This window comes from Mya arenaria, chromosome 6 (assembly GCF_026914265.1).
Source record: "Mya arenaria isolate MELC-2E11 chromosome 6, ASM2691426v1".
Taxonomy (NCBI): Eukaryota; Metazoa; Mollusca; class Bivalvia; order Myida; family Myidae; genus Mya; species Mya arenaria.
In genome coordinates, this window is record NC_069127.1 from 10472344 (window position 1) to 10488893 (window position 16550).

A 16550-nucleotide genomic window follows, 5' to 3' on the forward strand; every position below is an offset into this window, starting at 1 on the left:
TAAATATGTAGCAAAAACCTAATACCCTAATTCACATATGAAAGTTATAAAGCCATCTGAATTATTTGCATATATATCATTTAAAGTGAATTTTAATAACATAATGCATTTTTTGCTGTTGCCTGCTACTTCCTTTTCATTGTTCATGTCTATTTGACGTATGGATATTAAATATAAAACTTTATTTAAAGTATTCCTACCATTTCATAATCTGAAGTCTTCTTTGACAGTATGTAGAATCCTGAAAAGAAAAAAAGTGTTGATTAAACCTGACATTTTAAGAGAATTTCTGAGACAAAATACTTTGTCAAGACCTGTTATTTTTGTTTTTCAGACAGTTACAATAAACACAGATTTTTTTTTGGTTTTGCCCTTTTTATACTCAACCCCTTTATTCAGTCGAGCGTGCCAGAATGTCCTTTAAATACACATAAAATCCTCTAGCATTAACTAGTTTTACAGACTCCATAACAATAACATGTAACTATTCTAAACCAGTACTGTAGAATCCGGTGACCACAATGGCTAGATTCTGTTGCCGAGTAAAAACATAAAAATAGTCCTTAAAACACGATTAAACGACGAATCTAGATAAAATTGAAGCATGGTTCTTATGGTGAAACTCTAGTGCCTGTATTTCTTATGATAAAATAAGTCATAATTCAAAAATAGATACGAAAACACAGTTTATGCTTGTCGACTACCTTTTTCATGTAAAATTTCTTCATTTTTTTGTTATTTTAAAACGATCGTTAAACGGCATCTCTTAAATACCAATGAATTAATAGTTAGTAATAATATTGTCATTCTTTAAAATAAAAATATTTGCAGAAACGCTATAAGATAACACTAAAACGGCGAAGAAATGCTGAGGTGTACTCACCTTTAATGTGATTTTCACGGATAGAATCCGCACCGGTGCCGGATAGAACCAGCAAATAAAAAATGTGGACGGAAATGCATCATCACCGTGAGAATTTTTCCTATCGTTACGTGAAGAAGATAAATATCTATCATGTCTTTCCGATACGGATGGAAAAATCCGACCCGAGGGTACACGCGTAAGCTGGTAACGAGGCTTGCCGAGTTACCGGCCACACGCAGCGTGCCCTCTGGTCTGATTTTTCGATCAGGACCGGGAAAATATTATTGATTTTGTTTCTTGCATATCTTAAATTATCCATTTGTGGAAAAAATGACGTAAAACGCACGTTTGTATATTTCAACAAAAAGCGCGTGCGACGTTTTATACTGGCGTCTTAAAGCGCAGTAGTTTTAAATTACTATTGACGTCAAATAGTTCGTCTAAAGATCGCGTTTTTACAATATTTGTTTTTTCAATTTTAATTAAAAGACTTGCATATTTATATATTTTATTGCGCTATATTGAAATGGCATAATATTAGACGGCATTAGACGGGTTTGTACCAGCACTGGTTACATGACCGGATACATATGTCAGGTATGCAAGAATGTCCCTTACCGTTACGTGTAGATTGTTCCCTATGGCTAAGTGTAGAATGTTCCATACCGTTATGTGTAGAATGTATATATGTTTGTAGTCCTATGAAATTTCTTCGCTCTATACCATGGTACCACTAGAATACAAACCTAAGCAGCTAAACCAATCTCGTTTGCTGTTGGTGACACGTGCGGTGAATTAATTAGAGTACAGGTTTATTCGGTCCACGCAGAGACTTTAAGCATCTTCCATGGCCGAGAGAGTAAGATAGGTTCATTCCGACCCGAGCGTAGGTTGTTTTGCGGAAACGAGGTTTACACAAAGAGCTATGTTAGATGCTTTTTCTTCCACCTCAGTGAAACAAAATAATGTAAAAATGTATTTTGTATAGTTACTTCCCTTGGAATCAAATGTACCGCATCATTCAGCTTATATATTTAATTGCGAGCTACGTTTGCTAAAACAGGCAGACTTTAGGTGATTACGCCTCTGGTATCGACCTTATCACAGTGATTTGCAATCGTAACAACTCGGCCATCTCCGGCAAGCTTCGAGATAGGCCATATCTTGATACTAGCCGAGGAGTTCCGATTGAGTGATTTGGTGGGAATAAGCTCCTGCTTTGGTGTCATTTGACCTGTACAAAATTTAGTGACATTTAGCCTTATATTTTTTTCTTCAGATTCATCAAAAGGGTCACAACTATCTAGCATAAAATAACTATGAATAGTTTAAGCCCGGAATTATAGTTATTCGGGTTTTCCCAGCCTAATCCTCCGGTACAAACAAAATTAAACCGTTGTTATATACACACGTTACTTCGGAGACAATAGAGTCATTGGACTGTTACATGAATTTCAATAGCTCGATATTCACCTTTTATTTGTACCGGCATGGGAAAACCCAGTTAAGTTAATTCCAGGCTATATATATATATTACTGCACTTTAACAAAGTCAGAAAATCTCGAAAAGTATAAATAGAGGAATCCTCTATTTCTAACTATGCTAGATAGTTGGTAGGAGTGACCCTTTTGGTGAATCTGAAAAAAAAAATACATTTAAGGCTAAATGTCATTAAATTTTGTACAGGTCAAATGACACCAAAGCAGGAGCTCATTCCCACCCAATCACTGTGGACCTTATATGTATGGAACAGATCCACATTTCAACTTATTCCAATCACTATTTAAACTCATGTTTAAGTTAATTCGAATCTATACACAGGGGCGTAGCTAGCCCTTTATTCATGTGGATTCATAATTGTGCGAGGGGGTCCGGGGGCATGCCCACACATAAAAATTTGAAAAAAAACATGGTGCAATCTGGTGCATTCTGGGCGTTCTGCGGTGCTTGATTTAGCACTTGGAAATGGACAGTTTTAGGATCACGTAGTCAAGTACGCATACTAAAACTTTGGCTTACTTTTTTATTTGATTCTTTTTTTCATGTGGACCTATTTAGCCGCGTCTTTGATGTCTTGTTTCAAAGTTCGCCTTGTACTAGTCTAGAACAATGTTGATGTTACAGAGCGGACGCAAGGTTAGTGGCATATGTCCACATAGAAAACTGGGAATGTTCTTGATCTTCAAGGCCAGTAGTATGCGCGACATTTCTTGAATGTTGAAAATGTGTCCCAATTTATATCACATCAGTTCTAAATAAGAATAAAAGCGCTGCCTACTTAGATGGGAACTTTAGTCATTGTTGAAGTAACAAAGCAGCTGGTGGAGGGAGAAACCGAGAGCCTAGGGTCGCCGAAACTTGCCCTGGACAAGTTCAATACTTGTATATGTAGTTGTTTATTATCGTTCATTTTGCAAGATGAAACATCAATGTGTTTTTTATGAGTTCAGCTGAATGAAAACCAGTGAAGTGCATAATACATTTTATTTATCACAAAATAATTGAATCATGACAATATTGCAACGAAACTGAACATACACTTGGTGTCAATATATACAATGTAGAAATGATATCACAGAGAATGCGAGAACATACCAGCCGAACAATTATGCATATTATAGCTAGTTATAAATATAACAGGTACCATCCAGGCTGTAATATGACTGCATGATATGACGTGTACAAAGTGAGCATAAGGCGAAACAAAAGTGTGTTTGTTTCCGGATTCCTGACCTTCATTATTTGTCTTCACCCGACCCTATTATTTATGGCCAGCGGACTGGGTTGTTTTTCTTTCGTTCTGAAGATAAGTTCCCAATAGTTTCCTGGATATTGAGATAGTTTTTGGAATGAAAATGGTATTAACACATAACGTTACCAAATATAAAAAATAAAAAATCCCGAACCTACTTAATCTACATTTATTGGCAGTAAAATTGGAAACAAACACAACAGTTTACGCCTGAACATTTTATAAACTGTACTATAGAGTAGACAATGTGTGAGCAATAATGATTAATAGTTCACACGACACATTGAGATAAATTCGTTGAACAGTATTAATTCACAATGAGATCAGTAAATGGGAATCCGTTGTCTTGATAAAAGCGAAAACAAGACAATCGTCTTATGACATAAGTTTGGTATGTTTGTATAAAACCCAGATAAGACGATATTAGTTACATCAGATGTCACACTGATCAGGTTACAATGTTCAGGTAGTAAACACTTGAAAATAAGATCCCAATGACGAATATTTGAACAATACGTGCACCCAGGCATGGAAGGCCGTTACTACCTCATGTCTTCAAGATTTCAAACGAATATGCGTAATAGAAAACGAGAACTTCGACACAAGTAAAGCTATTTCACCACCGTATTTAAATTTAAACTGTACCACGTTCTGTAATGACTAGTCATGATAAACCCAGCGATAATCGATACAGATGATATCAGCATGTGGAAAACCACAGAGTACGCCCCGATCTGGCATAAACAGTCCGCGTTGACAGCCGGCGTGTGACAGTGAGTCAGGTGGTCTAACGGGTGGCGAGGGATCCCCCCGGAAACATGGCTGTCGCCGTGGTTTCTAGTGCAAGTCTTAATATCGCAACAAAAACCAGGGCTTATGGGAATGTACTGTTCTGTAACTCGTTAATATTAGTGATTGCGTCGCAGCAATGCACAATAAACAGTATCAACGACATTTTATGTCTTCAGAGAATTTCATGGTAAAGCTATTGCGTATCTTATCGTTAAAATCAGGTGTGCACCATTGAATGAATTAGCACATAAATTAACTTGTTCGTGTGTCACACACGGCAACAGTAAGTTATTGGCATTGGTGTGTGTCTTTTTATGCAGATGGTTTTTGCAAATGGCGCTCCGATCTTTACAGAAGGTACCTATGCAGTACATCGCTACTTGATTGCCCCGTCCATCAATACTAGGGTCGTGGAACGGCCCCGGATATGAGGTCATCTGCGTATGTGGTAACGATTGTTGTGATGTCTACCGATGGGGGCCCCGGGAGATTCTCTATGGTATGTATGGAGGAAAAAATGGCTACTGGGAAGCCGCCTAATCAACCTCCGATTCACTTATGTCCGTCTCCTCATGGATGGACTCCTGCAATGGTTAAGAAGAACAGAAATTAAAAATATATATCTTTATGACGTTATCAAGATCAAATATATTTAGAAATAATTATTTTTGGCAATCGCAAAACCACCAACAATAGATAAATAATGTTGGAACTGCAGCAGGCCCCCTAGCCGGGATATATTCATAGAAAGGCCTACATCTGTGGAACATAAATAGACTAAAGCTTACCCATCCATTGGGTCTGTTGCGGATCCACGGTTGGATGGTTGACCGGAAGTACTGGGTTGCGAACCCGTGCACGTTGGAGCCCAGAGAGCGGCCCGCATCCGCCACCAGCATCGACGTTCGCACTAGGTACGTGTACCACGCCACCTGCCGGCAACAACAATGAAATCAATCAATCTCGCAATAAACAAAAACTGAAAGTTAACAGTAAAATGTCCAAATGAAGTTGGAATGAACACCAATATTGCAAGATCCATATTTGTTTTCAATTGGATGCGGACAAACGCTAATGTAGATAATGTGTTCCGACCTATGCTGAGACACGATGTTAAAAAGTCCTGGAACATTACCTGTTCCCAGCCGATGTTACTTGAGATCTCCCGCGAAATGATCTGCCGGAAGCAGCTATAATCCTGCGCGAGCACCAGCGCCTTGATCACCGGGACAATGCCAGGGGTCAGCCGGGGCCGACTGTCGGGCTGAGGATAGATAAATGTAATCTTAGTCTGTGTTATTTAATTATTCGATGAGCACTAATAACTTCAACATGTGTAAGAAATAATATTTTGTAGATAATTGTATTTCGAGGCAAATTTAATACCTTCGATGGCATGCGTTACAGTATGTGTACAGTATGTGTACAATATGTGTACAGTATGTGTATAGTATGTGTAAACATACCTGTGAGAAGAGATCGCTATTGTCTGCAAAATGTCGCAGATCTTGTATGAGAGATTCCTCAAAACCTACAATAATGGTAATAATATAAAACTCAAATTAAACAAGTTGATAAGAACTCATTTTTGTGTCCGTTTCGTAAAATTCATCATGATTGATCACTGGTTTAAATTGTATTTTTTTTAAATTGATTCAATCACAATGAACAGGAAATAAGCAACGCACTTGAGCGGCGGCGGAGTCCGGGGTGCGGAACGACCAAGTGGCCTTGTAGTTCCTCTCCGGATGACTCGCTCTCCCGGCGGACGAGCATGCTGTCCCCGATGGCGCCCAGACGGCTAGCGACCTCACCCACCGCGCGCAGCCGCTCAGCATCCTCCATCAACTCCGTGATAAACTCCTCCTCCTGAGGCGGCGGCACGGACACACCGGAGGCATGGCCATCTGGAATGAAAGAATAAAATAAATGTGCGTTCTTTATCAAAATTCACAAGGGGGACTTATCTTTAATGAATGTCTAAACGAACTTTGATGGAGTAATGCTACTGATCTTATAAATTATTTTATAAATCAGTTAAGTAAACCAACCTGCGAAATCTAAGCCATCGCATTCGACTTCATCTGGCGTCAGAGGTGCGTTCCATCCTCCGTGCCCGGCTCTATCGCCTGCGTGCCTGGCTCTATCGCCTGCGTTGTGACCCGTATATCTTTGACGACAAGCTGGCTTGAATGTATGCCTGAGATCAAGTTTGAGCTTCGACTTGTCGGGGCGTGGTCTCGAAGGATCGATAAGAGTTTCGAACAGTTCTGTGATAGAATCATTATCCCGGAATTGACTGTCCACTGTGTCCTGCTCGGGACTGGCGCCAGTGCCATGGGGCCGCGGGGAAGGGACTTCCGGATGAGGGGACAGGGGAAATGTGTTGTTTGTTCTGTCTTTGTCCTCTGAAATATTTGTCAATGTGTTTGTGTATTAGTGTTTATGAACCTCTACCCGATCCCATTGGCTGCATAATGGGCTGGGCCAGTCACGAATTAAAGTGTTTATAATTTTATGCCATAAAATACATGAGACAGTTCAAGTATATATATATATATATATATATATATATATATTCTTTATTTCCTCCTATAAGAAGAGCATACATGTACATTATATGTAAATAGTGAGCAATAATTACAATCAAATATATTTAACTATATACAAATATATATACACATACTTAAATCGATTCTAAGATACAGGCTATATAAAATAAAGTCTATATTGCAGATAGATTATAAACAGTACTGCAGTTAATTAGAGTTACAAATCATGTACTCAATTAAATGTGTTTAGTAAGCATTCATCTTATACAGTGTTCGAAGTATATACTTGAAACAACATAGACGGACGTGATCATCTAAGTCAAAGACAACCAAACCATTGAACAACGAGATGACCTGATCTTCAGGTTCAAATGCACAAAACTGTGTGAATCGACAATTACCTAACACTTCTGCCAAATATAACCATAAACATGTGCGTATTTTTATATGACATTGGCAAAAAAGTATAACATGTAATACTAATGATGATTGTCGAAGTGCGCGCTTAAGCTGTTTATACACGAGTTCAACAATAAGTAAGAAGTAATGATAGGAGTACAGCCGGACGATGTAAACTGAACGTCCCTTTGATGCTTTATTCGGCATTAAAGATCTACTGTGACTTTGATAATTCATCGATTGTTTTTCTTTTCAACGACAAATGACGAGATACTATTAACAATCAGTTGTGCTTGCATACGAGATACTATTAACAATCAGTTGTGCTTGCATTTTAATTAATCTTTAAGTATATGCCCTATAAACTAACAATGTTCAGAGTAATTCTTCTTAATTTTGGAAATGTACACGTGTTTGTACATCAATATTTAAACGCCCGTTTTCGCATTCACTCCTTCGAAATTTACAGAGCAATCATGAATCGACAGATATGTTTGAAATCAACAACGGGTATTTGTTCATGTACGCATATGTCCATTATCTGTACTACAAATGATAACGTGAAGCCGAATCATATCTATTTTTGTGTGGATTATTCATAATCGGGTGGGTTTTCAAATTTAAGAAATACCTATGAACTTCCTGGTTAGGAAACGTGAAAGCAACACATAATAAGGTTAAACGTACTTTTATAAAAACAGAAGGCGTAGCTCAGCTGAAAAAATGACTAGTTATACGATAACTGTACAGAATGTCAGATAGACCGTTCAAGATACCCAGTATTAGCTTATTAAATGTTTATAATCGAAAGTATTTAGATAAACAATTATTAACATTATTCATACTTTTTCCTTATTTGTAGGTATGATGATGCCAATGCATTTTTATTGTTTCAGTTTATCTAAATAATTTTAAAAGTTAAAACTCGAATACAATACATTATTGAACGTATATATTTTTTATGAAAAGGGCGCTCAACAAATCTCGTATAATAATAATATTTCGAGTCACACGTGCGTCGATTTTGTGAACAATATCGTCATGAGTTCATACATATGATATGCTAAGCTTGAATGAAAATCATACAGTAAGACTTGAGTCGTAGCTTTACAGGCATTCTCCCGTTCTAAAAATATATATCTTAAGCAATTTTCAACAGTGAAAAAAGCACGCCGTATTGAAAAGTCCGTATCACGCCAAAATCATATCGATTTTAGCATAAAACGATATGTGTTGAGTGATACCTTTCTACAGACTGATGTATAATCATTTTTTAATCAAACTTACTTTTCAGTAACATGCTTTTTTCAGGAACGAACTGTTTTTCATATTGATATTATTTCGAATGTATTCAATTGCTTATTTATGTTTATATTTAAGAAAATGCATTAAATCGTTAATGCGAACGTTCATGTCACGGTACCACTCGGAAGAGGAGTTGGCATTATTCAGAGATAGACCAAGACAGATAGAATAATCATCGGACGTCATTTCCGGAATGAAAACTCCGGGAAATGTCCTGTAACGTTCTTTTATAGACGTTTATTAACACATTTGGAGTAACATTGTGCAGCATTCAAGGACGATTTGTGCGAGGTCAGTTAAATTTTGGTTAGATGTGTTTAATACGCGAACTTGATACCATAGGGAAAACTTTCATCAAATTCATATTTTTCTTCGAAAAACTCGACACTTTCTTTATGTTTATATCAGCGCACGAGTAATTTAACACGTACGCACCGTGTCGGATATCCTCTATAACCATACACACTTACGCCAATGTAATACTACATGTGTAGGTCCATTATCTGACAAGGAAGTTATCTTTTTAATTTCCGTTTACTAATGTTTATCATTATAAAAAATATGTTTATTTGTGCTCAAGGCCTCAAGGCTGAAACTCCTCCAGCCCGATGACGCTTATAATCGATTATATTTAATGATATAATTATTTCGACATGGCCACCAGCAGTGAAAAAAAAACACCTCGTTATTACAATGATATCTACAACCGTGAACTATACTAATTGTTCAATTGAATGACGTTTATAAAACATGTTAGGTACAGAAACTTAACCGCTGTATTTATTTCAAAGGAAACCATATCGCGATGACCAACTTTAAGTAATTTCTAGACAGAAAGTCGGACAGTGGTTAAACTGTCTGTCTACTGCACTTGAGAAACAGATCTGAATTCAATGCCTTTGTCAAAACCACAATGACATGATTGTGTAAAAATAATGTAGCCAAAATATAATAAAAATAGTACTCACTTTTCGACCCCCGGAAGCTGTTCCGGAATCTCTTCAAGAGTCCAGGACTTTTCTCAGAGCTGCTGTTCCTATACGTTATGTCTTCTACCTCCTCTATACCACCACTTGGTGTACTGAACGCCTTTGTACTATGGTCCGAGTGATGCGGTTTGACTTTGTGGGAAGGAGCCGCATGTCCCTTTCCTGTGGAGGGCTTCTTTTTATCTTTGTCTTTTTTAAAGGTATGGATAAGTCTCTCCTTCATCCGCGTAAACTTACTCTTTTTCTTTTTATCAAGTCGTGTTGACCTCTGTTCATCGTCGGTGTCGGGCGAGGGGTACGTCCCTGACTTTTGAGACGCGCTCCGCTCAAACTCATTTTTAGTCCTTGACCGTCCAATCACGAGTTTTTGTTTGACCACACTAGGCACTAAAAGCGGCTGGGAGTTACCGGGTTTTATAGGTAAAGTATTGTACTTTTTTCTGTCCTCGTGGACAGTACCATCAGTTATGCGGTGCCTGGTTTCCGACACAATCTCTGGGCCGTCATTTATCAAGTCAGAAGCAGATTCCCTGTTGAGCGCTTGTTTGTAGGAATCTGTCCGTTTCACTTTTTTAGTAGTCCGTTTTTTTCCGGTCACCATTTCCGTGTTTGTGTTAACGAAATCCTTCTCCCCCCAATGTCTTTGATTCCCGACGGCACCATTTCCGGTGGGCGGCGATGATATGTGATTGGTTGCGCCACTTCCTGTTGCAAGGAGGGAGAGGCGGCTCCCATTTGAGATCAAGGACTCCCGTTTGGAGAGTGGCATTGTAGGATTGCGCTGTATTGTGGCCACATGCCCCGCGTGACCGGCCATCTCTGAAAGGGGACAATGGACTGTTAAAGGGGTGAAAGTGAACCTGTCCAAAGAGAAACACAATACGACCTCTTTTTGAAGTACACTCTTCGTTATGGGAAATATATACTTGAACTGCTGTATTAAATATCTAAGTTTTTTGCATAACACAGTGAGCATCAACTGTCGGAGGTACAGTATCGTTTAATATATTAACACTAAGGTACAGTACGATTTGACCGATGACTCACTATCTGACTTTTAAAATGAAGAATCATAAATAACTGATTAGCTGGTATAAATTGTCACACATTATCAGCAGTACCAAAACATATCACTGGCATTTATTACCAATTATACTTATATATAAATATCGAATTACTTGATATCATACATACATAAGAATAAAAAATATATATAACCAAAGTGCTACATACCAATGGTATCTCCTGAATGCCCCATAAACGTTGACTGGACTGCATACAACACTGTCTAAAGTAAATAATAAACTGTTGAAAGAAAGTATATTTAATATTAACAATTCCCAATAGGATATCAACCCCACCGTCTATTCATTTGCGATCATTAGTATACAAGGATGAATAGACTTATAACAATAATATCCCCATAATGGTGTAAACGACCTAACAGCTGTTGACAACCTAGCTTGTGTCTGAGATTATAAATACTAGTCATTTTAGATAACTTTCTATATATAGAGAGAGAGAGTATATACCCGTAATAACGAATTAACATGACATCAAGGTGAAAAACACTTGAAGTTAAATGATTAATGATTGTATGTATTTGCTTACGTGATATTGTCCACTAAATATAGCAAAAGGTGTATTCCGATATTTCTAATGAAACGAGTCGATATTCACCTAAACTGAACTAGATTAATGACACGGACTAAACTTTACTGTACATAATAATGTATATATTCCATTACAAGTTCTGAAAGAACGTAAGAATCATTTATAACAACTCGCATCATCACGGATACACGCTGATAAACGAATCAAACTACAGCATTATTATATGTTGGTACATTTCTGAAATGAGGTAATCAACTAGATAAGGATGTCACAAACTTACGATTTTTGATATCCGTATTCAAATATTAACTGTATCTATGTTTTGATCAATCCTTTTATTTGTGAACATTTGTGAGCGAAGGAAAAACCCGGAATAAAAATGTCATTTTCACCTGTCGGCGTACTTATATGGTTCTATAAATAGGACACATGTGTCGTCATTTCCGATATGTCTCACCTGAGGTTATCAATATATAATTCCCAACAGTAATGTAAACATTGAGAACGAAAACAAAATTGTTTATGACCATCAGTTATGTTATGAGTTTCTTTATCTTTGTTTGATTGATAACTAACCTTTTCTTTTCGGAATAACATGTTTAGTACATTACTTATGTTAAGTATAGGATGCGATGTTCTGTACTTAAGGCCATCTTATCTTAAGAATCACGCTCGGTGTCCTTATATTAAGAAGAAAAATACAAATGTTTTAAGATTTCGTGAGCGAGCATTAATTGTAGAACTGTAGTGTTGGGTCAAGAATTTATATCTGTCATAGCAGAACATGTTCACCCTGATGGTCGTCCTCATGCAATCACTCGAAATCAATGCGTTATTATATCAAATAGTTTTTGATCTCAGTTGAACCACAACTGTGAACATTACTGTCTTTATCAACACTGCACTATAATTCTCTCATACACTCATTGGCGTTCTGTTTATTTTGTTTGTTTGTTTTGTGAATGACTGTGTTCACTTATTGTTCTTGTAAGTATCCTTTATTAATCATTGGGCCTAAGAAACACTTCTGGTTCGGGTAACCCAATCTCACTCATCAGATGTTCGACAATGCTAAATCTAACGCATTTATGGTACGCATCGCATCATCTCTCTAGTGTAAGAGAATGTGGTTACTCGAACCTACCTACGAAGAAGGCGGCGACCCTACCGTTTTTATAATCCATGGGTATAAAAAATGCGTGTTTAATATGTAGTTTAACAAGTGCTGACATAGGACAGCGCGCTCGACTAAACACGGCTTTGTCTTAGAAAACGAATACAAAAATGATGGTATATGTGCCTGTGAAAAGCAATAATAAAGTCAAATTAAAAAGTACATAAGGATCGCCGCAATGTGACAAAGCCAAATTGTCAATGACTGTCAATAGAACATCAGACTTCGTTACGAGATTCAGTTTCAACTGTTTTCTTCTATTTCTAGTGTAACGGTCCGCTGTATGCGGCGGATGTGCGTTCATAGTCTCCACTTCTATGCACTTGCTAGAAAGCTCAGCTGTCCTGTGAGGCATAGTAAGTTGGAACTTCAACAATCTTTAAAGCTCTGCTTTCTTGATGGTTGAAGTGTAACGGTCCCCTGTATGCGGCAGAGGACTACAGCGGCGGAGGTGCCTTCATAATATTCCGTATAAAACGGAAATACGTTCATACCGGATGTAAACTTGGTTGGTAATATGCAAACTAGCAAAACCGGGCTATGTGAGAATAGAGAAGTTAGTGTATATAAAGACCAGTGGATCCCTTCAAGGTCGAGCATGCTTTTCACTGAATGGATCTGTTGGTGTTTGTTTCGTTACGCCAGAAAGCTCGGCTATCTGGTGTTTGTTTGTTTGGCTCGCACGTTGCACTAGTAACAGTGATCCTTGACTTTGGCTCTAGGGGCCACAAATGCATTTTTAATGTATTTAAGGTGAATATGTAGCGATGGAACCCAATTGTGTTATTGCTGCTGTGTAATGAAGGTCGTTAAATAAAACATATTTTAAAATCTGATTTATAACCCAAACTTACCAAAAACCTTTCACCAAACATTTTGTGTGAAGTATTAAGTCAATTGAATGAAAGGTATAGAAGTTGTAAAAACAAATCGCAAAACTTGTCCTAAAACCCAACACAATGTGCCCTAAAACTTTAACCTAAGTTCTTAAGTCAATCAGGGGGCATAATTTGTGTTTAGGATAATAAAGAGTTATGTTAACTCATTGTGTGATGGTCCAGAACAGCTGTGTGAAGTATTATGAGAATTGAATTAAGAGTATTGGAGTTATAAGTGAAAATGTCACCTTGCCCTAAAATCTAAACAAGATGCCGATGCTGGGGCGAAAAGTATAGACTCCTCATTTCTCAAATAGTCGAATTTTAGCTGTTAATGCTTTAATCAGAAGATTGCTTTAACGCCATTCCCCAATGATGTGCCATGTTGTCAGGATTATTCGGACAATTGAATGAAATACGCATGCACCGAAATGAAAGCTGATTTGTCATTGGGATTGGATTCCTTTGAGGCAGTTTTAAGATTATGACCATTTAAAGTGTGAGGACAGCTGGTACATTTTTTAATCATGTTCAGATGATGACTGATATTTGAAGATAATAATGTATCCTCTTAGCAGCAGGAAATAAGTAAATATGACGAACTTTAAATGATGAATATGAGTTATGACCATGACCTTTGACCTCAAAATCCACAGGGGTCATCAACTGGTCACCCCCAACCTAAATGTCAAGTTTGAGGGTCATTGGTGCAGGCATTGTCAATTTATCACACAGACAAGTTATTTGCGTTCAAGTTCACTGTGACATTGACCTTTGACCCGATAACCCCTAGATCAAGCGGGTCATTTCCAGGTCAGACCAAACACCCAAATCAAGTTTGAGGGCCATGTGTGCAGGCATTGTCGAGTTATCACTCGAACAACATTTTTGCATTCAAGGTCAGTGAACTTGACCGATGATTCAAAACATCAATAGGGGTCATCTTCTTGTCAGGCCCTGCCTCCATGTCAAGTTTGATGATCCTCGGTCCAGGCATTGTTGAGATATAACTGGGAGAAGCTTTGTTAAAATTTTCACGCAAAAGGTCACTGTGACCTTTACCTTTGACCCGATTGTCCCCAAAATCAATAGGGGTCACCTACTGGGCCGCACCTTCATGTAAAGTTTGATGACCATAAGTTAAGGAATTGTCGAGTTTACCTTCAAGCTTAATGTGAGCTTGACCTTTCACCCGACGACCCTTAAAGACCTAGATCGGTTGTCCTGGAGAACTGGTCTGTGATTGACAGGAGGAATTAACACAAGCTGGGTAATGGGTCATTGAAAAGCAGTTTGCTGGTCATAATCATTATTAGCAGCACGGGTCAGTCTGGAATTTTTGTGCTTGGGTAAAGAGAAGAAATATATGAACCCAAATAGTTTAGAGTATATTTATAGCTTTTTATATTATAATGCAAGGCTATGTAGATTAAATCAAATAAAAACCAATTCAATACATTATTACCATCAATAGTGAGTATATGTAATAGGACAATGACGTAAAACATAAAAAAAACACACATATATTTATATGAAGAAGTTTTGTACAAATAATTGTTACATGATTAATGTGAAAGGATGCATACCAATAATACAAATTAAATTTGATACAGTTATACAATGTTTAAAACTCTAGTTAATATCTTCTCAGAATGAAAAGGAATGTATTTTAATTCTACACATTGTATTCAAACATTGTACAGGGTATAATACATACAGCTGGCTACGTATATCACTGGTTGAAGTATAACGGAGGTTATTGAGACTGTAATAATTATGCACATACATTTGGCTGTTCATTATACATGATATGTTCGAGAACAATAGTAGAAATATTATACTTATAAATATTAATCATTGCGATAACGTTGTTATCATAAGTAGGTACAAAATATTTTATATTTCCTCATCATAATGATCAGCATTATCTACATTTTGGTCATTTGCTCCTTGTATGATCTTTCCGTCTTCTTTCACACTTACAAGGAGAGACCAGATGTCATTTACACATTTGTACGTTTTTTGTCTTATATGTTTCCCAAGGTTTCTACGATTATGCTGAACATTTTGTCAATTGGACCGGGGCGTGTATGGTCCATCAATATGTTCGTTCAAGCTAAGCGTTGCTAGATCAATCCTGGTTTTGTAGCTTGAATTGTTATAGTGTATTCGTTTGTCCAAGTAAATTAGAACACTGTTGTTGAAACTTTTAACATGTTTCTTTAGATTATAAGTGCATAGTCTGCAGCAGTGAGACTATGGAGGAAATTCTGCAAAAGTCTTACAGCCACTGGATCTCGTTACAAAATATAGTCCGGAACAAAGTTCGGTGTTTTACATTGTGACTCTGCAGGACCACTTTCATGAATATTTTAAAAATAAGGTATACAGTTGTCTATTATAGCACGTAATTCGTCAGGGTTGTTTCTGCAATTGTCTATGGCAAAGTACAAGTGGTTATGTACTTTGGCTGCTTTGTCAGACAATTGTGGGTGCCATGTTATTGCAATATTTTTTGAGCTCCAGATGAAATTTGTTTCATCTTCTTAGATACCGTCTTTTCGTTAAAGTTTTTTACATTTTCTTTGGTTCATATGGTTTAAAAAAATATTTACTGAAAGATTGCGGTCATGAGCACGCATAAGATTGCTTATACAGGTTTACCTTAATATAAATATAACAATGTTCTTTCTTTGTAAAGTCGTTATTTCATGATTACCTCAATATTATTAAATGAAAGTGTTGACTTCACTTGAATATGGTGACCCAGACATAGGAATATTATAAAATAAAATGAATAAAAAGCATATTCACATGTGTTTTGTTGTGGTTACTAAATTAATATGATAATAACAAAATTATGATATTATCACATTGTGAAATAGAGATAATAGCTGTGGGGTAATTACATTCATCATGTGAAATGTTAAATGTATGTTGGTATAAAAAGCCTGGAAGTTATGATCAAGTGTAGTTGATAGCTAGCTCAGCTGTATAAATCTGAGTAAAATCTGAAATTTTCACTTTTGCTTGAAATCTGTGGAAAACTTCATGAAAACAGTCTGACCATACTGATGTTATAACTTGCCTTCAGTTGCCCTGGTCAGCGTAATTTTATAGCTTTAGACTCTCTAAATTTTATAGCTTTAGACTCCCGCTATCCTAATGTCCTGTCAATCACAAACCAGAAGTCCAGGGCTACCGATCTAGGCCTTTAATTAAAATCAAT

At 37.1% G+C, this 16550-nt stretch overlaps 1 protein-coding gene across 2 annotated transcripts; it reads right to left on the reverse strand.

Annotated features, from left to right (window-relative positions):
* Positions 1-3333: 3333 nt before the first annotated feature.
* Positions 3334-11685, reverse strand: LOC128238842 (uncharacterized). Of its 2 annotated transcripts, none has more exons than XM_052955116.1 (9): positions 11550-11685; positions 10889-10943; positions 9635-10474; positions 6462-6818; positions 6099-6317; positions 5877-5941; positions 5546-5674; positions 5199-5342; positions 3334-4994 (listed from the first exon to the last, which is right to left on the reverse strand). In XM_052955116.1, exons 2-9 carry the CDS (start codon positions 10911-10913, stop codon positions 4947-4949), a joined length of 1827 nt encoding a protein of 608 aa, XP_052811076.1. In that variant the 5' UTR covers positions 10914-10943; positions 11550-11685; the 3' UTR covers positions 3334-4946. The 2 variants fall into 2 exon arrangements, with proteins under 2 accessions (XP_052811076.1, XP_052811077.1); XM_052955117.1 differs by lacking the exon at positions 11550-11685 and adding an exon at positions 11267-11452.
* Between the last annotated feature and the right edge of the window lie 4865 nt (positions 11686-16550).